The sequence below is a fragment of the Lethenteron reissneri genome, chromosome 53, assembly GCF_015708825.2.
Source record: "Lethenteron reissneri isolate LAM-NWPU_2019-01 chromosome 53, ASM1570882v1, whole genome shotgun sequence".
NCBI lineage: Eukaryota > Metazoa > Chordata > Hyperoartia > Petromyzontiformes > Petromyzontidae > Lethenteron > Lethenteron reissneri.
The window spans coordinates 2,542,367-2,566,396 of NC_083831.1; the positions used below are offsets into that span (position 1 = coordinate 2,542,367).

The window sequence follows — 24,030 nt, forward strand, 5'->3', positions numbered from 1 at the left end:
TCTGCAACGACATTCCCAAACCGAATAAAAAAAAATAAACCCGGAGACAGGAGAACGGGGAGCGCGCAAAGCGACGCGCGCAGCTTTGCTAGCGGGCACGCAGCCCGGGCGAGCGTGGCGACGCTGGCAAGTGTGGCGCCAACGCGGACGAGTGGCGAGCGAGCGCGCGCAGACACTGGGTCATTCACGCGCGCCACGCTCGCGCTCGTCAAGGAGGATGCCGTGATCGCAGCCGCTGCTGCTTGTCGAGATGGGCAGCAGCAGAGACCTCTCACCCACACCCCCCCCCGCGCCCCGCCCACCCCCTACCTCTGCCCGCCCACCCCCCCCGCCAGCGTAAATATAAACCCGGCGATACGAACCGCGGCCGCACACAAGCCGACGCACTGCCGCCGAGACACAGCGGAGCTCGCCCAGACCCTGAACCACGCCGCGCTAGACTCAACGACAGCAACAAAAAAGATTGGAGCGGAGTTAGTAAACAAAGTTAAAATAAAACCACATTTTCCCCCCCCCCCCCCCCCCGGTACGAAAGGGAATAAACGTTACCTCCGTTACCTCCGATCGCGGCTGCAGCAATGCCCCTTGCGTGTTGTTTTTACGTTTTGTTTTTTTAAGTTCGAGTTTGGAGAGCGATGAGTGGAGCGCGACCGCACGCTTCTCTCTGGTGGTCGTCTCACCGCCACCGCCGCCACCGCCACCGTCACCGCCGCCGTCACCACCCGGCGACGAGCGGGCGCGGCCGAGGCGCCCTCGGGCCTCTTAGCAGATCTTGGTGATGGTGACGCTGCCCTTGATCTTGAGCGTGTTGATGAGCGACACCGACTGCACGCGGTGGCAGAAGTCGAAGATGAGGTGTCCGTCGATGCTCACCTTGAAGCGCTGGTGCTCGCACGCGATCTCCAGCTGGCGGGGGACAGGGGGGGCGGCGGGGCACGGCGGGTCACAGTCGGCGCGTTCTCATTGTTGTTTGTAACGTTATTTTAGTCTTCGCCTTTTGGCGTCATCTGGTCGAACACCATATGAGACTAGGCTCTAAAGAAAGCTGTCTCTGGTGTGGACCAATCAGTTTCAAAGACAATGCATAAATTATCAGAGTATTGTTTTTTGTTTGCATTTGACTGCAAGTATTGTGGTTAATGTAAACATGATTCCTTGCAAAAGGTGTCAGTTTTGTTGCCGGAAAAAAGGGGAAAACCCTATTAGTTATTTTAGTTGTTTGTAACGTTATTTTGGTTGTTGTTGTTGTTTGTATAGTAGAACCTCTGGTCACGAACGCTTCTGACCACGACCAAATCGGGTTCCGACTAAAAATTTCACTAAATTTTTTAATCTGGTCACGAACACAAACTCGGGTGGCGATAAAACACGGCCGCGTCCGATTTCCCCTTCCGCGCCATTTTTTTTTGTAAGCGCCAAATACAATCGCCTAGGAAGATATTAATTTTGTGAGTGTAGTCATACCCCCCCCCCCCCTCATTCAAGCCGTAATTTAGAGAGCGAAAGCGCTGAGTACGTAAATCGCCAACATAAGAACCCGTTAATCTTTTCTCGCATCATTCATACGATGATGATGCGGTGAAGTAAACGTTCACACGATATTACGGCGAATGCTTCCAAAAACAATACTGTACCCAAATATTACTGTTAATTTACTTTCAATAGAAACATGAATTGCTCGTACGAATATTCTCTCTCTCAGAATCGACCGACTGATGTAGCAGACGAAACAATCATCTTGTTGAACGATTCTAAACCTTGACACGGCAATGTTAGTTTTCTCTGTTGTTCAAGTGTTATTCAATGTTTTTAAATTAAATTTACTATTACACTGTGAATTTACACTGTGAATTCTATGGCATAATTAAAAAAAAAAAAAAAGCAATATTTATATACAATTCGTAGGAGTCTGGAATGGATTAATCGTATTTACATACCATCCAATGGGGAAATTAGGTTTGAGTCACGACCAAATTGGGTTGCGACCAAAGTTATGGAACGAATTATGGTCATGACCAGAGGTTCTACTGTAACGTTATTTTAGTTTAACACGAAGGCTTTCTCAACCGAAAGCCTACGTGTTAAACGTAGGCTGGTTTTAACGACACATTAATATATGAACGCGATCTAACCCGAAAAACCTCTATTATGTCTTCTTGGTTCTTTCGGTAAAGTCACGTAGAATGGAAATAATAAAATAATAAAAATAAAACATTATAAAATAAATCTCCTCCCTCCCAGCTTAAATAGACGCTCCAAGCCTAGGATGTGTCATTCAGACTCTGTCTTCTCGACAGACCTGTTCTTCACCTGAGGACGGCTGCTTGCGTTGTGGCCGAAACGTCGTGAGAATTATTTTATGTTGTATTTTTATTATTTTATTATTTCCATTCTACGTGACTTTACCGAAAGAACCAAGAAGATGAATCCCTGCAGTCACGAAAGCTTTAAATCGAAATTCAACCTCTATTATGGTTATTTTGGTTGTTATTTGTAACGCAAACATTGACAGCGTTCAAGCGCAGACCAGAAGAGGCTGGTCCAGGGTCAATGGCAGTACAAAGACAAACTCCTGTATAGCCTTGAACGGACTGGTGGGGCAAGTGCTGTTAGCGAGCAGCACCTACGAAGGCCGGTACGGCACACGAGGGAGTGGGTGACCAGCACCACGCCCGGCCGCCTTTGTCTCCCCAGTGTCGGCAACGTTTACACACCGCACCAGGTCCTTATTTGAGGCTGAGTCGACCTAGGGGAGGCCCAGGACCGGTTCAGATATATAATCATCACTGGTGTTGGCCGTGAGTGGTGAATCGAACCCGGGTCGCCGGGCTAGGAGCACCACTCCACTACCAGCTCGGGACAAAGATCCCCCGTATAGCCATAACAAACTGTAGGGGCAAGTGCTGTTAGCGAGCACCTATAAAGGCCGGCACGGCACACGAGGGGGTGGGTGGCCAACACCATGCCCGGCTGCCTTTGTCTCCCAAGCGGCGATGTTTACACATCGCACCAGGTACTCATTTGAGGCCGAGTCGACCTAGGGGAGGCCCAGGACCGGTTCAGAAAATTGTCACTGGGTGTTGACCGTGAGCGGGAATCGAACCCGGGTCGCCGGGGTTCGTAGCGCAGTGCGCTAACCGCTACACCACCGCTCTCCACAGCTTGGGACGGACACACATACACACACCACACGCACACGCGCGACCTCCACCTGACCAGCACCTAACGTCCACCACCAACATCTTCACCACTACCAACAACCGCGGACCGGCACCACCTCGAGCATCACGCAAACTCCATCACGGGCTGCTGCGGCGCCCCGGGTGCCAGCCTCGCCAACGGCGCCGGGTTCGGAGCGACGCGGAGAGGGGGGACTGACCCGGAAGGGCTGGTCGAGCGTGAAAGGGAAGTACGGCAGCGTCGACTCCTCCTTGCCCCAGGAGCCGGAGAGCATGGTGTTCCTGAGGATGGCGCGCGGGCCGAAGAGCGCCGCCATGTTGAACGCCACGTCGGCCGTGGTCCAGTCGCCGCACGTCAGGCTCACCGTGAAGCTGCTCACTCGCACAAACATCCCGCCCAGGGTGGCATCAGCAGACCGCTGGGGCGAGCGCCGTTGGCGGGGGCCGATGGAGGTCGCGACGGATTCACGAGGGAGGGCGTGGGTGGCCCAGCACCGTGCCCGGCCGCCTTTGTCTCCCCTGGTTGGCGATGTTTACACGTCGCACCAGGCGCTCATTTGAAGCCGAGTCGACCTAGGGGACGCCCATGATCGGTTTAGATAATCGTCACAGGTGTTGGTGACCGCGAGCGGGAATCGAACTCGGGTCTCAGGGTTGGTAGCGCAGCGCGCTAACTGCTACACTACCGCTCCCCACATACGCACGCAACAACATCGATTAATCATAACTCATCATCACCAACGCCATGGTCGATCTCTTCTCCCTCAAAACTCCAACAATAATAACATTGCTTAATTCCGTGACACACGTTATTCACTCTCATCCATTACAACTCTCACCCTGCTCTTTCGTTGTTGGCGTTTTGGCAAAGCGTGACTTAAAAAAAACCCAAAATCGAACAGAAAAAAAACCAAACTCCGTAACCCAAACCCCCGCTCGCCCGCCCGGCACCTGTCTGGATTCTTGTCCACGATGCCCATGATGGTGATCTTCATGCCCACGCGCAGGCCGTTCTTTATGTTGCCGGAGAACGGCACGGCCTGCGAGCGGAGACACGCGCGGGGTTACGTCACACGGGGCACCAACGGGGTCACGGCGCCCGGCCAACAAAGAAAAAGATCCCCCTCCCCCCCCCACCGTGTAGCCTTAACAGACTGTTGGGGTGAGTGCTGTGAGCGAGCAGAGCCTACGAAGGCCCGCACGGCGCACGAGGGGGGTGTGGGTGGCCAACACCACGCCCGGCCACCTTTGTCTCTCCGGTGGCGATGGACTCTGACCGGAGAAGAGGCACAGAATAGAAGCTCACGGAGAGAGAACAGATAAGAGCAGCCGACGACCCCATGCGACAGCGGCGGATGGACGGCCCTCTCGGTCAGCAAAGGAAGACGAGTCGGAGCGACATTTTCCACCACGACATGGGAGTGAACATTGGCCGCTCGCTGGCGCGATGATCCGATTAGCGGCACGGGAGAGCGCGCGCAGTCGCCCCGCCGTGTCAACGTGCGGTCGCAGAGTCTGCGGCGCGGGTAAATGGAACGCCGGCAGAGGCTCAATTAAAGTGAGAGCACAACGCTTGCCCGCCCGTTCGCCTGACTGCTCTAATGAGACAATGGCCGGGCACAGCTGGGCCAAATTCGCCAAATTCACTTTACATCTCCCAGAATTCCATGCCTAGAAGCGGGGCTCGGCAAAAACCGCTGCAATTCGCCGTTAATTAGTGCCAGGCAGGCGACGCTCCCGCCGGAGTGGCGGCCGAGGGAGGGAGGGAGTGTGCCCCCCAAAGAGGACGTGGCGGCGACGTTCAACCAGCAGCGGATGGATCACGGCCGATGACGACGACGGCGATGGGAGCGATTAAATCGACCTCGTGCTCAGGAGCCACGCAGGTCGACCCATCGCGACAGGGTTCCTCGAGAGACAGCGACGGCTCGGGGGGGGGGGGGGGGCCTCCATCCAGCACACGGCCGCGTTAACATGACGCTTCCCCCCCTGAGCCAGACGGGCCCCCTTCCCCTCGCCCCCCCCCCCCCCAGAGTTAATTACACACGCGGCCGAGCCCGACCGAGACAAGCAATTAGGGGGACCAAAACCTCGTTCCGATAACGACCCCTTTAAAAGGCCGGCGCACAACGGCTGCGGCTGTGTGGGCACATTACTAAATTGCACGGCTGTGTAAAACAAAAAAAAATGCGTGTGTGTGTGTAAAAAGTGGGGAGCGGTGGCGTTGCGGTTAGCACGCTGCGCTACGAACCTGGCGACCTGGGTTCGATTCCCGCTCGCGGCCAACACCCTGTGACGATTATCTGAACCGTTCTTCCCCTTAGGCCGGATACCCCTAGTCGACTCAGCCTCAAATGAGTACCTGATGCCGCGTGTGAAACATTACCACGAAGGAGAGAAAATGCGGCCGGGCGTGGTGTTGGCCACCCACTCCCTCGTGTGCCGTACCAGCTTTCATAGGTGCTCGCCAACAGCACTTGCCTAAAGTCTGTTGAGGCTACATGGGGAATCTTTGTCTTTATTTTGTAAAAGGTTAAAGGGGCGATCCTGAAAGTTATTTACTTCGCCCGACCACTCAACAGCTGGTGGAAGGGTCTCCTCACTAGAGACGCAGCACTTGAGGGCATGTTGGCCTACTCTTCCACGCTGACCAGACGTCTTCTTGGAAGAGGTGTGCAGGCATCCACAGCTTACCCCCACTGCACACGGACCTGCCCATCGCAGACTCGCCGTGGTGCAGAGGTCGCAAACGGGTTTGGATTCCTTACCCGTACCCGTACCCGGCCACACCAGGGTCACAAACGGGTACCCGTACCCTACCCGATACCCGGCTACCCGTACCCGGCCGGGTATCGGGTACGGGTACCCGATTGCGACCTCTGGGATGAAGCCATGTTGCAGGCGTGGGTGGGTTGATTCTAGAAACTTGAATTGTGAGAAGAGACAAGACGTTGGGAAATGAGTGACAAACGGTGACTCACCAGTGACTCACGGCCTACCCGTACCCGTACCTGGCCGTACCAGGGTCGCAAACGGGTACCCGGCCGGGTACGGGTAGCTGGGTATCGGGTAGGGTACGGGTATCGGGTACCCGGTTGCGACCTCTGCCGTGGTGTCCTTATTTACGGGAGAGGGGCAACGTTAGCAAGCGTGCACCGTCATCTCCACCGCCGGGCCGGGGGGGCGGTAATGGGAATGGAACGGGTGACCTCTGGGTGGCAAAGTCAAGCGTGCTGCTGACCGTTACGCCACCGCTGTGCGCGCGCGATGGAAAAAAAAGTTCCGCTCGAGAAAGTAATTTCTCAATCGGATGAAACCAGACGATGCAGCAGCGGCGGCGGTCTGAACCGAGCGCCTATCATCGCAATGACAAAACGCCCCGCCCTCCCCTCTCGCAAACATTTACGCAAGAGGTGAACAGGCTATATATGTGTGTATATAAATCGCCCTTAGTGAAGGGCATGTGTGTGTGCGCGTGTGACAATGCTGCGTTACAAGCGTGCGGTTTAGGAAAGGCCGCTAATTTGATTTGTAAAGGATTTGGGTTTCGCCGCGGAGAGAAGGGAGCGGGAATGCCGGGGGGTGGGCGCTCGGATGGCCCTGACGCTCGGGGGAGGGGGTGGGGGGGTGGGTGATGGGGGTGGGTGATGGGGGGGGTGGGGGGGTGGGTGATGGGGGGGGTGATGGGGGGGGATCACCCACCTTCGACACGCGGGGTGGTCACGACACGGTCACACATTTACTGTATTTTGCGAGGTGTAAAGTAAATAGCCCAAAACAATAACTGGAACCAAAATGCGTTTGGATGCCTGCCAAACTCAAAGCAGTCTAGTTAAAACAAAACAACAATTCCTAATGTTAAAGACATCAGTTTGTGGATACCGAGTCTGCACGACGGAATGCTCTTCGGTGGCCGCTCCAATCATTTGCGGAATCTCATGCGCAGCGCCATCGGCGTCAGCGGCCACTTTAAGCGAGACGTTTGAAAGCCGCACGGAGCGTACGAGCAGCGGGTCCCAAGCCTGGCTCGGCAGAAGCCTCCCGAGTCGCGACTGGAAATCGTCGCTCGCCGCGTGCCGCGCGTGCTCGATGGCACGGCCACGCGCTCGCGGCGAAGGGATTCCCGACGGCGCCCGACCCGGAATCCGTCCGCCAGCTAACGCCGAGCGCGCCGAGCGCCAACTCTGTTGGCAAGTCACGTGGACGATTGATGGGCCCGGTGCACCCAGCTGCAGAGAGCGGGGACGGCGCATGGGGCTAATCGCATTGCGAGCAACATGATGTGACTTGAATGGACAATTGATTTTTAAAAGGACCGTTAAGAAAAAAAAACAATTATAATATTTTTTACTGGCAAATGAGGTAGCAATGGTGTAAATGCTTACCCCGAGCTCTCATACTCTGATGGTGCATTGTCTTTGAGTTGTGCGCCTTTTGGCGTCATCTGGTCCAACCCATGTGAGACTAGGCTCTAAGGAAAGCTGTCTCGGGTGTGGACCAAACAACTTCAAGGACAGTGCATACATTATCAGTTATGTTTTTTGTTTGCATTATGACTGCAGGTATTGTGGTCTATGCAAACATGACTCCTCGTAAAAAGGTGTCAGTTTTGTTGCCAGATAAAAGGGTAAAAAAAACAATTATCAGGACCGTTAAGGTTAACAAACAAACAAAACAACCCACCTCCGGCAACATTCTCAACTGCGTGACGACACACGTTTCGTGGACAGCCCTCTGGCCAATTTGTCACCGGATTCAGGATGTGTGGATCGTGGGAGTTATTTGACCAAAACGTTACCGCGCTAGAGCCAGTGCGGGCCGGCGAATGAATGAAGACGCGGCGGCATGGAAGTGTAGAGGAGTAAAATGGGGACGTGACGTCATACGCGCTGTGAGGTGCGATGACGTCATGTCACCTAGGGGTGCTTAAGGGGAGGCCCAGGTTGAAGGGAGCTGGGGAGAGAGCCAGGGGTAGAGCTGAAGAAGCGGCTGTAGTTACGGAAGGTGCTGCTCTCCTCGGCCGGTCGGTGTTGGCTCGAGAGAGCCCCAAGAGACGGCCAGCCGACTAGCAGTAGAGAGAGCCAAGGGTCCAAGAGAAGGACCCAGTGTAGGACATCGACCCCTGGTGGTTACTCACTCCCTTTGTTAATAAACCGGCGCAAGCCCTTACCTGAAGACCTGCCTCAGCGTCGTCTTTTACCACACAACGGAATCGAAAAAATGTCACGAGTAGATCCCAACGCACCACCGCGTACGGGCAGCCAGGAAGTAAACGGAGCTTGCAGGGTTAACAACGGCCAGAGCTTGGGCGGTAAAAAAGCCAGGTTAGAGAGGTGAGTTTTCAAGAAATATCTCTCACTAACGACGAATGTTGCTGCACCGCCATTGCCTACTCACCACGTAGGCCCGCAAGCCACCTACGGCAAGCCGCTATGGGCATGGTGGTTACCTATCCGGGCACAATAAAGGTTTACTCAGATTGTAAATGCCGTGGGGGGTTCACTCACCAACACACCGGTGTGCTGTACTAGCAACGAACTGGCACGTTCCGGTTACGTGACAAACCTCACTAATTGGTTGTGTCGGGTGGCGACGGGTTTAACGACACATTTATGTTTCTCTTCTTCTTGGTTCTTTTGGTAAAGTCACGTAGAAGGGAAATAATAAAATAATAAAAATAAAACATTATAAAATAATTCTCACGACGTTTCGGCCACAACGCAAGCAGCCGTCCTCAGGTGAAAACAGGTCTGTCGGAAAGACAGCATCTGAATGAAACACCACCAGGCTTGGAGCGTATATTTAACATTCATATTTACGCGATCTAAACCAAATAAAACCTCCATTGCGGTGAAACGTATATTCGACCCGCGCTCGGGCGGGCGCGTGACAAGTGTCGCTGTGTGTGTGTCAGAGGTCGCAACCGGGTACCCGATACCCGTACCCTACCCGATACCCGGCTACCCATACCCGGCCGGGTATGGGTAGCCGGGTATCGGGTACGGGTAAGGAATCAAAACCCGTTTGCGACCTCTGGTGTGTGCGTGCGCGTGCGGACATGTGTTTTGCGTCAAGTGGCAGACTGCACCCACCAGAATGCTTGCACTGTGCTCCTTATTGTCGTGGTTTTCAGACTGCGGGTGGGGGGGGGCACACGGGTGAAGAGAGAAAGTGGAAGGAAACGTCATTGGCCGACGCGCCACGCAAACACACGCACGGGGGGGGGACCTCACACGAGAGGGCAATTCACTTGCGCGTTGCACAACAAAGGGGGCACGCTGCCGTGGTGTGTGACAAGGGCTCGGCACGCCGGCGGACTTGCAAGAGAGAGGTCGCCGGGCCGGTGCGATCTCCCGGCGCGGCAGTTGGAACGGTGCAGGTTTCCTAAGTCCCTCCGTCTCTGCGCAGCCGGAAGTATACATGGGTACACCGGCGGTTAGTCCATTGGCAGGTCAGACGTGATGGGAAAAAGGGGTGGGCACACCTACCTCTTACGGGATGTCTGGCCAATGTGGAAGAGTAGGCCGAATACCATGTGGAGGGGGGCTCTCTAGACCTCCCTCGAGTAGTGGTTTGTCCGCCAGGAAGTGACGTGAGCGAGCTTTTGCAGGGCTGCCCCTTTAACTATGTTACTCGCAACATGCTGACGGAGTTGGCAGTAGAAAGGGTTGATGAAGTTTGGTTTCTTATTGCCAAGTGGCAAATGGATCGGGGGGGGGGGGTGGGCGGCAATGCGCTACGGACAATCGCAACAAAGATGGTCACGCGGGGGGGGGGGGGCGAGGGGGTCGGTGGGAACTACATCACAGCATGAGCGTCGGACATTGGTTGCGTTTGGTGCAATCTAAACACGGCACCATCACACGCGGATATCTACTTTACCCGGCTCAATGTCCTCGTGCGTTCACAACGTAGCGAACTGATCAAAAGGATAAACGACTACGGAATCCCGAAATGCACGGCGATTGGCAAGAATGGGTACAAGCTGCGTGTTAACAGTTTAAAAAACAAGAATAAAACTTAATGACCCCATTTCGGAAGACCACGATGAGAACATAATTTGGTGGACCTTGCGGTGAAGCGGTGGCTTTGTACGACGCCGTGGCGTGGGATTTTATACGGGCCAACAGTGCGGCTTGATAGAACTGCACACATTTTTTATTGGCACAATTTTAAACAAACCTGTCAACCCCCCTTATCAGTGCCTACCTTATTAAAGACCAATTTAGACCTTATTGGTCACCCCGTGCCACTTATAAATCTCAACGTTCATCCTACAGTCCCGTCACAAAGGCGAAACACAAACAAAGAGACAAAATTTATGTTACTAAACAAAAACAGTTTTACGCATTAATTTTGATCATGGGTGTCATGCTGTGATCTTGCATGCTGCTGCTGCTTGCTTGATATAAAAGCTGTCCCACGACTTTTTTTATTTGGCCATATGATGTTTTGTTGCTGCCCGTGTTGAAACGGCTGTATGCCGTATGGACCTGAAAACTCAATTTCCCTGGTACAAGACTGCAGCGTAAACCACGTGGGCTGACGGGTATGAAGGCTAAACGGTCACTTTGTGGTGTCGTTGTCGTTGTCCGCTGCTGACAATTATTAATTCCCACGTACATTTGGATAAGCGCGATTTCACTGGTGCACTATTTTATTTTCCCACATTTAGAATAAAAAAATTAACCCGTAAAAACAAAGTTTTTCACTATAAATCCTTTATATGCGTGGCATCGGTTTTATTTTATTATTCATTTCTGTTTTTCTTGAGTAAGAGTTTCATTTTTATCACATTGGAATTTTAAATTAAATATGAAATTTTTTTTTTCTAAAAAGTGGAAAATTTTGGAATTTTTTTGTTCACGAAAATAATTGTCACGCACAACGAGTCTGTGTGCAAAATGTCAGCTCGATTGGATCACGGGAAGTGGGTTAAAAAACGACCGAAAGATTTGCACGGCCGTAAGCGCGCAAGCAAGCAAGTGAACTTAATATAAAAGATTTAAAAAGACCAACGTCTATGTTCAGCCACGTGACGCGTCACGTTTTTTTCTTGTTTTTAAAGTGGATATTTAATCCCAGCCGGCAGTGGCGTAAGATTCTCCGAAATATATAAAAGCCCGCGCTGTGATCTAATCGTCCGGAACGACCCGGGCTAAAATTCAAGAGAGGATTAGAGTGCATTTTGAGCAGCCATGAGATTCATTACAACCCAGGAAGAACCAAAGCAACACATTTCACACACGTGACATACACGGGGTTTTCGATTTTTTTTCGTACAAATAAAAAAAACATTTTCAATTGATAATATTTGGATAATTTTTAAAGGCGCCCCCTGGCGAGAATTTTTTTTCACAAATCTATGTTTTATATAACGAGCTTAATTCGTAACAGATGAGCGCTCCAATGTACGGATGGCCCTTTATAGTTAATCCACTGCTGGATGAATGGCTCGACAAGCCGTGCCACCGCACGGAACAGAGTGTGGGGTTAGCGAGCTCTCTGGCCGGGCAATTGAATCCTAGTGGGGACAAGGGGGGAGGAGGTGTATGATGCAGTGCGCTAACCACTGCGCCACCGCTCCACCTCGGGTACGCACTGGAGGCGAGCGAACACAACAGCGGGAACGCGAGAGCGCGTGCGACCATTGGAACAAAAACGCAATCAACGACGCCGTCTTCTGATTTGTACTGGAGGATTGCGGACAAAAAGAAAAGCTGGCCGCTGATAAACAGCTGCGATGGTTGTGTAACCGAATTGCGACTCGCTCCCCCCCTCTCTAGGAATGGAATGGTGAGTGAGGTGAGCGTGGTGAGCGAGGTGAGTCAGGGTGAGCGAGGTGAGTCAGGGTGAGCGAGGTGAGCGTGGTGAGTGAGGTGAGCGTGGTGAGCGAGGTGAGGCAGGGTGAGCGAGGTGAGCGAGGTGAGCGTGGTGAGCGTGGTGAGCGTGGTGAGCGTGGTGAGCGATGTGAGGCAGGGTGAGCGTGGTGAGCGTGGTGAGCGTGGTGAGCGTGGTGAGCGTGGTGAGCGTGGTGAGCGAGGTGAGCGAGGTGAGCGAGGTGAGGCAGGGTGAGCGTGGTGAGCGTGGTGAGCGTGGTGAGCGAGGTGAGGCAGGGTGAGCGAGGTGAGCGTGGTGAGCGAGGTGAGCGAGGTGAGCGGGGTGAGCGAGGTGAGCGTGGTGAGCGGGGTGAGCGTGGTAAGCGAGGTGAGCGTGGTGAGCGAGGTGAGCGAGGTGAGCGAGGTGAGCGGGGTGAGCGAGGTGAGCGGGGTGAGCGTGGTGAGCGGGGTGAGCGTGGTGAGCGAGGTGAGCGGGGTGAGCGAGGTGAGCGAGGTGAGCGAGGTGAGCGAGGTGAGCGAGGTGAGCGTGGTAAACGAGGTGAGCGTGGTGAGCGTGGTGAGCGGGGTGAGCGTGGTGAGCGTGGTGAGCGAGGTGAGCGTGGTGAGCGTGGTGAGCGTGGTGAGCGAGGTGAGCGTGGTGAGCGGGGTGAGCGTGGTGAGCGAGGTGAGCGAGGTGAGCGAGGTGAGCGAGGTGAGCGTGGTAAACGAGGTGAGCGTGGTGAGCGTGGTGAGCGTGGTGAGCGAGGTGAGCGAGGTGAAGGAAGAGGATCTCGTGATTGTTGAGGCTGAATCAGCAAAGAGAAGCACGGAGCACTGAATGGGTGTCATGATAAGGGGACTCACAATAAAGACAAAGATGCCTCGTATAGCTCCAGCAGACTGTAGGGGCAAGTGCTGTTAGCGAGTAGCACCTATGAAGGCCGGCACGGTACACGAGGGGGAGGTACTCATTTGAGGCCGAGTAGACCTCGGGGAGGGCCCCCAAAGCACACATTCATACACACACACACTTACACACCTACCCACTCACACACACACGCTTACACACCTACCCATACACACACACGCTTACACACCTACCCATACACACACACGCTTACACACCTACCCATACACACACACGCTTACACACCTACCCATACACACACACGCTTACTCACCTAACCATAATACACACACGCTTACAACACCTACCCATACACACACACACTTACACACCTACCCATACACACACACGCTTACACGCCTACCCATACACACACTGCTTACACACCTACCCATACACACACACGCTTACACACCTACCCATACACACACACGCTTACATACCTACCCATACACACACGCGCTTACACACCTACCCATACACACACACACGCTTACACACCTACCCATACACACACACGCTTACACACCTACCCATACACACACACACGCTTACACACCTACCCATTCACACACACGCTTACACACCTACCCATACACACACGCGCTTACACACCTACCCATACACACACACGCTTACACGCCTACCCATACACACACTGCTTACACACCTACCCATACACACACACGCTTACACACCTACCCATACACACACACACGCTTACACACCTACCCATTCACACACACGCTTACACACCTACCCATACACACACGCGCTTACACACCTACCCATACACACACGCGCTTAAACACCTACCCATACACACACACGCTTACACGCCTACCCATACACACACTGCTTACACACCTACCCATACACACACACGCTTACACACCTACCCATACACACACCTACCCATACACACACGCGCTTACACACCTACCCATACACACACACGCTTACACACCTATCCATACACACACACGCTTACACACCTACCCATACACACACACGCTTACACACCTATCCATACACACACACGCTTACACACCTACCCATACACACACACACGCTTACACACCTACCCATAATACACTCACACAACAAAAACACCAGGCATAAGAAAAACAAACATCACCACCCGTGTAGTATTACCCGGCTGCTATGAAAAACACCTTTCAGAGGCTACGCGGCACACACACACACGCTTACACACCTACCCACACACACACCTTTCAGAGGCGACGCGGCACACACACACAGAGACACGTACAGCGCCTTCACAGCCTGTTGGGACAAATTCCGCGGCACGCGCACACACACACGGGGACTCGCGCACAATAACACAAAGACAAAGGTCCCCCGTGTAGCCTGAACAGACTGTTGGGGCAAGTGCTGTTAGCGAGTAGCACCTATGAAGGCCGGCACGGCGCACGAGGGGGTGGGTGGCCAGCACCACGCCCGGCCGCCTTTGTCTCCCCCAGTGGCGATGTTTACACACCGCACCAGGTACTCATTTGAGGCCGAGTCGACCTAGGGGAGACCCAGGAACGGCTCGAATAATCGTCACCGGTGTTGGCCGTGAGCGGGAATCGAACCCGCGTCGCCAGTTTCGTAGCGCAGCGCTAACCACGACACCACCGCTCCCCACAACAGCAACACAAACACACAACGCACTGACACGCACAACAACGTATTCCTGGCAAGGTGGTTGTCAGCGAGCACCTATTAAGGCCGGACGCGGCGCACGAGGTGGTGGTGATGTGGCCGAGCAGCAACGCTCATGGCCTCGGGACCGTTTCAGATTCACAGTGGCTGGGAATGGAACTCAGGTGGCCGGGTTCGTAGCGCGGTGCGCTAACCACTGCCCCACCGCTCCCTAGCACACACTCCGACGCACGCCGAGAAGACGACATGGACAGCGGCACTCCCTTGGCGGCACACCACGCACAGCGGCACACCACGCTCAAACACCGCTGCCATATATCCCAGCGCGCACAGCGAGGGACGCCTCCATCCATCATTCAACACCGACCCACGTTCGGCCTACACGTCTACCCGGCCGAGTAGCGCCATTCTCGGCAGGGCTGCTAGGCAAGGGAGGTAACCCCGAGGCGGGCCGGTCGCATGCGAAGAGCGCAGCGTGTGGCGCCCGGGAATCTCGGGGGAACGCGGCCCGAGTCGCGGCGGAGAGGGTGGGCCGCGAGAGACGCGCCCCGCCGGGTAGAGCTTCTCCCCAACTCACGTTGTTGGCCATCGCGAACGAGCGAAGCGCCGCTCCGGATCCCGCACAAATCGGCAACGCGAAAAAAAATGGGACGTCAGCGCGCGCGTGACGTCAGCGCGTTCGTACGCGCTGACGTCACCACGCAGCCGCCGCCGAGCAATGGCAGAGCGCCCGGGCTCGGCGTAGGTGGGGGGGGGCACGGGGCTGAACGGCGTGCGTCGTGGTGACGTCATGACGCACAGCCGCAACGCGCCGTGGGAGGGGGTTGTGGTTGCGGTGTGTGTGTGTACGTGCCTGTGTGTGTGTACGTGTGTGTGTGTGTACGTGTGTGTGTTTAAGACTGTGACTCATGCAGCTGCAATGGCTGCTTTGGGTACGCGGTCCAGACCTCCCCAGAAACCCTGGCTGACAGAGGAGGTGTTCAGGTTAATTGAGAAAAAGCGACAGGCCCACTCTCATCGCCTACAGCATCCCACGTCAGAGAATGAGGAGGTTTACCGCAGCCTTCGCTCGGAAGTTCGGAGAGCCGTAAGGCGCTGTAAGGATGGGTGGTGGTCGCGGGTTGCTGAGGAGATGGAGTCTGCCTCAGTGGCCCGTGATCACAAATCACTATTTAACTCCATCAAAAAAGTAACCTGCAGCGCCACACCTATTACCATCATTAGAGGAAAAAACGGTGATCCAATCTCTGACCCCCAGGAACAGGTTTGCAGATTTTCTGAGCATTTCTGTGAGGTCCTGGGGGAGGGAAATTCTCTCAGCCAGGAAAACATCATGGCACAAAGTGGGGATAACCCTGCTGAGGCTGCGGTGCCTCAAATATTGGAAGAGGTCACCCCCTGTGAGTGGCTGGCTGAGGTGCCATCTGTAGAGGAAGTACTGAGGGCGATCCGGAGTCTGAGACCAGGGAAGGCACCGGGCAGAGATGATCTCCCAAGCGAAATGCTGAGGGAGGGTGGCGTTTGTGCACAGACTGCCCTATATGACATCATAACAACAGTCTGGACCACTGGACGGGTTCCGCAGGACTGGAAGGATGCCCTGGTGGTCCCCCTCTTTAAGAAGGGGGACCGCACAGACTGTAACAACTACAGGGGCATCTCACTCCTCAGTGTGCCGGGTAAGGTCCTGGCAAGGATTATTCAACATCGCCTTGCTAGGCACGCTGAGGAGGGGCTTGCGGAGCCCCAATGCGGTTTCAGGAAAGGGCGGTCCTGCACAGATGCCATATTTTCTGTCCGTCTGCTACAGCAGAGGTGTAGGGAATTCCAAAAAGACCTACATCTCTGCTTTATTGACCTGGTCAAGGCCTATGATACCATCAGTAGGACTGGACTCTGGGTTGTTCTTCGTGCTTTCGGAGTCCCTGACCCTCTGCTCACGATCATTAAGGACCTTCATGATGGTGAGCGGGCCCGGGTAAAACTACGTGGCCGGGAGTCGGAGCCTTTCCCTGTACACCTTGGGGTGCGACAGGGATGTCCTCTGGCTCCCACATTATTTAACATCTATTTTGACCGCGTAGTTCGTGAAGCCTTCAATAGCTGTACCGGGGGAATTTCCGTTTGGTACAGATATAATGGGAGGCTGATCGACGCCCGGGTGCGATCAAGGGATGGCTCCCTATTGGTCAACCACGTTATGTATGCCGATGATTTGGTAATAGCTGCTCATTCAGAAGAGGAGTTGGAGGCGCTGCTGCTGAGACTGGAGCGTGCCACTAAGAGGTGGGGCCTTACCATCAGCCCCACCAAAACCAAGCACCTGCCTGGGTATTTTGTACCATCGGACACTCCACCCCCACAACTCCCAATTGGTGATGGGGCAGTTGTGGAGAGAGTGGAGAGTTTCCCATACCTGGGCAGTATGCTTATGACCGGCTCCAGTCTATCAGCAGAGGTCTCACTCCGAATCAGTCGAGCGGCAATATCTTTTCATCGGTTGCGTAACGCTGTGTGGAAGCTACCTGGTCTGTCGCTCCGCACGAAGCTTCAGGTCTTCTCGGCCACGGTCATTCCCTCCCTTCTCTACGCTTGCGAGACGTGGACCCCCCTGGTGGAGCATCTTCGCCGGTTGGAAACATTTAGGCTGGCCTGCCTACGATCCATCCTGGGTTTAACCAGGCTGGATTGTGTGAGGAGCTCACAAATCCTTGAAAGATCTGGGCAAAGTCCCATCAGTGAGCTCCTCCGGCAGGCAAGGCTGCGTTGGCTGGGTCATGTAGCCCGCATGCCCAGCCACCGCATGCCTAAACAGCTTTTGTTCGGCCGGATCGAGGGGGCTAGACGGGCGCGGCACGGGCTGGAGAAGGGATGGAGTGATGTGGTACAGGAGGACGTGGAGCTGAGTGGACTTGCCGATGACTGGTACCAGCGGTGCCAAGATCGGCCTCAGTGGAGGAGGCTCGTGAAGGACGCTACTGGGCAGTTGGAGGCAGTCGCCCTCCAACAACAACGGAGGGCGGAGGAGCGACGCTCACAACAACGAGCGGAGCGCCGGGTGGCTAAAGCACAGCAAGTTGGCACAGTAGGGGGCACAGGTGGTGCATCAGCCAGTCATCTCGGTCATCTCGGTCAGTCGACCCGTGGCACCTGCTGGGTCTGCCCCGTGACCTCCTGCCAGCGGGCTTTCGACACTTCACGTGGCCTCAAGGTGCACTTGGCCTGGCACAAGCATCGTGGTGACGTCACCGCCACTTAGTGGCGAATGGCGGTTGTTGTTGTGTATATAATAAGAAACGGTAGTTTAGGGGTTAGAGCGCTGCGTAACGAACCTGGTCACCCTGGTTCGATTCCCGGCTAACGGCCAACATCGGTGACGATTATCTGAACCGGTCCTGGGCCTCCCCTAGGTCGACTCAGCCTCAAATGAGTTACCTGGTGCGGTGTGTAAACATCGTCACTAGGGAGACAAAGGCGGCCGGGCGTGGTGTTGGCCACCCACTCCCTCGCGTGCCGTGCCGGCCTTCATAGGTGCTCGCTAACAGCCCTTGCCCCAACAGTATGTACAGGCTATACGGGGGATCTTTATCTTTGTGTGTGTATGTATATGTCCCTGGGTATTTTGTGCCACTGAACACTTCAACCCTCTCAGCTCCCCCATTGGTGATGGAGCGGTTGTAGAGAGAGTGGAGAGTTTCTCCATACTTGTCTGTTGATGACCTGCTCCGGTTTGACAGCAGAGGTCTCGCTCAAAATCAGTCGACCGGCATTATCTTTTCATCGGCTGCGTAACGCTGTGTGGAAGCTACCTGGTCTGTCGCTCCGCACGAAGCTTCAGGTTTTCTCGGCCACGGTCATGCCCTTCTTTCTCTACGCTTGCGAAACGTGGACCCCCCTAATGGAGCATCTTCGCCGGTTATAAACATTCAGGCCGGCATTCCTACGATACATACTGGGTTTAACCTGCAGGCTGGATTGTGTGAGGAGCTCACAAATCCTTGAAAGATCTGGACACATTCCCATCGGTGAGCTCCTCCGGCAAGCGAGGCTGCCTTGGCTGGGTCATGTAGCCCGCATGCCCAGCCACCGCATGCCCAGGTAGCTTCAGTTTGATAGAGGGGGCTAAACGAGCAATACACAGGCGAGAGAAGACATGCAGCTGATGTGGTACGGGAGGATGTGGAGCAGACGACTGGTACCAGCGGTGTCAAGATCGGCTTCTATGAAGGAGGCTCGTGAAGGATGCTGCTACTGGGCAGTTAGAGGCAGTCGCCCTCCAGCAATAGAGGGGCAGAGGAGCGACGCTCACAACAACGAGCGGAGCGCCGGGCGGATAAAATACAGCAAGTTGCCACAGAAGAGGGTACAGGTGGTGCATCTGCAGGTCATCTCAGTCAGCCGACCCATGGTATCTGCTGGGTCTGTCCCGAGACCTCCTGCTAGCAGCGAGCCTTCGACACTTCGCGTGCCCTCAACGTGCACTTAGCCTGGCACAGGCGCTGTGGTGGCGTCACCGTCACTGAGTGGCGAATGGCGCGTATCGATATTGGTAGCGGTGAGTTCGATTCCCGCTCAAGGCCAACATGGGTGACGAATATCCGAACCGGTCCTGAGGTCTCCCCTAGGTCGACTCGACCTCAAATGAATACCTGGTGCGGTGTGGTAAACATCCCCACTGGGGAGACAAAGGCGGCCGGGCGTGGTGTTGGTCACCCACCACCTCGTGCGCCGTGCCGGGCTTCATAGGTGCTCGCTAACAGCACTTGCCCCTACAGTCTGTTAAAGGCTACACGAGGGATCTTTGTAATTTTTTTGTGCGTGCTTTTTTATACCGGGGTTGTTAAACGATAACTGCTAAACCGGTAACCGTTTTCGGAATCGATAACCAGTTGCAAAAGGCCAGGAGACAATAATCGACTTCAAACGGAATTGGGTTTTTCTTTTTTCACGCGATTACCGGTAAATGCTAAAACAACGAATGTAATCATCGTAACGTGTGCACACACTATCTGTGTGTGTGCATATACAAACATACAGTGAGGGAAAAAAGTATTTGATCCCCTGCTGATTTTGTACGTTTGCCCACTGACAAAGAAATGATCAGTCTATAATTTTAATGGTAGGTTTATTTGAACAGTGAGAGACAGAATAACAACAAAATCCAGAAAAACGCATGTCAATTTTTTTATAAATTGATTTGCATTTTAATGAGGGAAATAAGTATTTGACGCCTCTGCAAAACATGACTTAGAACTTGGTGGCAAAACACTTGTTGGCAATCACAGAGGTCAGATGTTTCTTGTAGTTGGCCACCAGGTTTGCACACATCTCAGGTAGGATTTTGTCTCACTCCTCTTTGCAGATTTTCTCCAAGGCATTAAGGTTTCGAGGCTGACGTTTGGCAACTCGAACCTTCAGCTCCCTCCACAGATTTTCTATGGGATTAAGCTCTGGAGACTGGCTAGGCCACTCCAGGACCTTAATGTGCTTCTTCTTGAGCCACTCCTTTGTTGCCTTGGCCGTGTGTTTTGGGTCAGTGTCATGCTGGAATACCCATCCACGACCCATTTTCAATGGCCTGGCTGAGGGAAGGAGGTTCTCACCCAAGATTTGACGGTACATGGCCCCGTCCATCGTCCCTTTGATGCGGTGAAGTTGTCCTGTCCCCTTAGCAGAAAAACACCCCCAAAGCATAATGTTTCCACCTCCATGTTTGACGGTGGGGATGGTGTTCTTGGGGTCATAGGCAGCATTCCTTCTCCTCCAAACACGGCGAGTTGAGTTGATGCCAAAGAGCTCCATTTTGGTCTCATCTGACCACAACACTTTCACCCAGTTGTCCTCTGAATCATTCAGATGTTCATTGGCAAACTTCAGACGGGCATGTATATGTGCTTTCTTGAGCAGGGGGACCTTACGGGCGCTGCAGGATTTCAGTCCTTCACGGCGTAGTGTGTTACCAACTGTTTTCTTGGTGACGATGATCCCAGCTGCCTTGAGATCATTGACAAGATCCTCCCGTGTAGTTCTGGGCTGATTCCTCACCGTTCTCATGATCATTGCAACTCCAGGAGGTGAGATCTTGCATGGAGCCCCAGGCCGAGGGAGATTGACAGTTCTTTTGTGTTTCTTCCATTTGCGAATAATCGCACCAATTGTTGTCACCTTCTCACCAAGCTGCTTGGCGATGATCTTGTAGCCCATTCCAGCCTTGTGTAGGTTTACAATCTTGTCCCTGACATCCTTGGAGAGCTCTTTGGTCTTGGCCATGGTGGAGAGTTTGGAATCTGATTGATTTTTTCTGTGAACAGGTGTCTTTTATACAGGTAACAAGCTGAGATTAGGAGCACTCCCTTTAAGAGTGTGCTCCTAATCTCAGCTGGTTACCTGTATAAAAGACACCTGGGAGCCAGAAATCTTTCTGATTGAGAGGGGGTCAAATACTTATTTCCCTCATTAAAATGCAAATCAATTTATAACATTTTGACATGCGTTTTTCTGGATTTTGTTGTTGTTATTCTGTCTCTCACTGTTCAAATAAACCTACCATTAAAATTATAGACTGATCATTTCTTTGTCAGTGGGCAAACGTACAAAATCAGCAGGGGATCAAATACTTTTTTCCCTCACTGTATGTACCGTGCCAAATCTGACTTGGATGTTTTGTTATTCCGAAAAACCTGGCGAGTTCATCAGTTACTCCCACAATTCCTCTTGATATGCAAATTCCTTTGTCAAGGCGCCCATTCAGACGCTGTCTTTCCGACAGACCTGTTCTTCACCTGAGGACGGCTGCTTGCGTTGTGGCCGAAACGTCGTGAGAATAATTGTATTGTTTTATTTTTATTATTGTATTATTTCCCTTCTACGTGACTTTACCGAAAGAACCAAGAAGATACTCCCACAATGTACAGTATTTTAATAGTTTGAATAACTTGGGTCAGTTTAAACGCTCATGTTATTTGATTTGGCATTTAGTGCCCTGTTGATTTGTGCATCTTTGTAACCGCTCAATTGCAAGGCTTCTTTAACATATTTAATTTCACGTCTCAGACTACCACCATCTGACACTTTCTTAGCCCGATGTATGAGCGTCTTGATGAGGATATCTGCGCAGGGTGATGGTGTGACTCTACATTCGGATAGGCGTCAGTGTGCGATTTCTTTCGGTAAACGCTGTTATTAAATCCTTTATATTAAGTTCACTTGCTTGCTTGCTTGCGCGCTTATGACCGTGCAAATCTTTCGGTCGTTTTTTAACCCACTTCCCGTCATCCAATCGAGCTGACATTTTGCACAGACTCGTTGTGCGTGACAATTTCTTTTCGGTGACGATTATCTGAACCGGTCCTGGGCCTCCCCTAGGTCGACTCAGCCTCAAATGAGTACCTGGTGCGGTGTGTGGTAAACATCCCCACTGGGGAGACAAAGGCGGCCGGGCGTGGTGTTGGCCACCCACCACTTCGTGCGCCGTGCCGGGCTTCATAGGTGCTCGCTAACAGGACTTGCCCCTACAGTTTGTTAAAGGCTACACGGGGGATCTTTGTAATTGTTTCGTGTTTTTTTTACCGGGGTTGTTAAACAATTACCGTTAAACCGGTAACCGTTTTCGAAAACGATAACCAGTTGCAAATGGCCAGGAGACAATAATCGACTTCCAACGGAATTGGGTTTTTCTTTTTTCACGAGGTTACTGGTAAATGCTAAAACAACGAATGTAATCATCGTAACGTGTGCACACACTATCTGTGTGTGTGCATATACAGACATACAGTGAGGGAAAAAAGTATTTGATCCCCTGCTGATTTTGTACGTTTGCCCACTGACAAAGAAATGATCAGTCTATAATTTTAATGGTAGGTGTATTTGAACAGTGAGAGACAGAATAACAACAAAATCCAGAAAAACGCATGTCAAATTTTTTATAAATTGATTTGCATTTTAATGAGGGAAATAAGTATTTGACCCCTCTGCAAAACATGACTTAGTACTTGGTGGCAAAACCCTTGTTGGCAATCACAGAGGTCAGACGTTTCTTGTAGTTGGCCACCAGGTTTGCACACATCTAAGGAGGGATTTTGTCCCACTCCTCTTTGCAGATTTTCTCCAAGGCATTAAGGTTTCGAGGCTGACGCTTGGCAACTCGAACCTTCAGCTCCCTCCACAGATTTTCTATGGGATTAAGGTCTGGAGACTGGCTAGGCCACTCCAGGACCTTAATGTGCTTCTTCTTGAGCCACTCCTTTGTTGCCTTGGCCGTGTGTTTTGGGTCATTGTCATGCTGGAATACCCATCCACGACCCATTTTAAATGGCCTGGCTGAGGGAAGGAGGTTCTCACCCAAGATTTGACGGTACATGGCCCCGTCCATCGTCCCTTTGATGCGGTGAAGTTGTCCTGTCCCCTTAGCAGAAAAACACCCTCAAAGCATAATGTTTCCACCTCCATGTTTGACGGTGGGGATGGTGTTCTTGGGGTCATAGGCAGCATTCCTCCTCCTCCAAACACGGCGAGTTGAGTTGATGCCAAAGAGCTCCATTTTGGTCTCATCTGACCACAACACTTTCACCCAGTTGTCCTCTGAATCATTCAGATGTTCATTGGCAAACTTCAGACGGGCATGTATATGTGCTTTCTTGAGCAGGGGGACCTTGCGGGCGCTGCAGGATTTCAGTCCTTCACGGCGTAGTGTGTTACCAACTGTTTTCTTGGTGACTATGATCCCAGCTGCCTTGAGATCATTGACAAGATCATCCCGTGCAGTTCTGGGCTGATTCCTCACCGATCTCATGATCATTGCAACTCCAGGAGGTGAGATCTTGCATGGAGCCCCAGGCCGAGGGAGATTGACGGTTCTTTTGTGTTTCTTCCATTTGCGAATAATCGCACCAATTGTTGTCACCTTCTCACCAAGCTGCTTGGCGATGATCTTGTAGCCCATTCCAGCCTTGTGTAGGTCTACAATCTTGTCCCTGACATCCTTGGAGAGCTCTTTGGTCTTGGCCATGGTGGATAGTTTGGAATCTGATTGATTGATTGCTTCTGTGAACAGGTGTCTTTTATACAGGTAACAAGCTGAGATTAGGAGCACTCCCTTTAAGAGTGTGCTCCTAATCTCAGCTCGTTACCTGTATAAAAGACACATGGGAGCCAGAAATCTTTCTGATTGAGAGGGGGTCAAATACTTATTTCCCTCATTAAAATGCAAATCAATTTATAAAATTTTTGACATGCGTTTTTCTGGATTTTGTTGTTATTCTGTCTCTCACTGTTCAAATAAACCTACCATTAAAATTATAGACTGATCATTTCTTTGTCAGTGGGCAAACGTACAAAATCAGCAGGGGATCAAATACTTTTTTCCCTCACTGTATGTACCGTGCCAAATCTGACTCGGATGTTTTGTTTTTCCGAAAAACCTGGCGAGTTCATCAGTTACTCCCACAATTCCTCTTGA

General features: G+C 52.7%; 1 protein-coding gene across 2 annotated transcripts; it reads right to left on the reverse strand.

The window, feature by feature from the left end:
• Positions 1–336: 336 nt before the first annotated feature.
• On the reverse strand, positions 337–15,226 carry LOC133356350 (galectin-related protein-like). 2 transcript variants are annotated; one of them, XM_061573826.1, is made up of 6 exons: positions 15,151–15,188; positions 9,502–9,579; positions 9,272–9,313; positions 4,131–4,219; positions 3,380–3,551; positions 337–906 (listed from the first exon to the last, which is right to left on the reverse strand). In XM_061573826.1, exons 1-6 carry the CDS (start codon positions 15,160–15,162, stop codon positions 763–765), a joined length of 537 nt encoding a protein of 178 aa, XP_061429810.1. In that variant the 5' UTR covers positions 15,163–15,188; the 3' UTR covers positions 337–762. The 2 variants fall into 2 exon arrangements, with proteins under 2 accessions (XP_061429810.1, XP_061429811.1); XM_061573827.1 differs by lacking the exon at positions 9,502–9,579 and having other exon boundaries at positions 15,151–15,226.
• Positions 15,227–24,030: the final 8,804 nt, after the last annotated feature.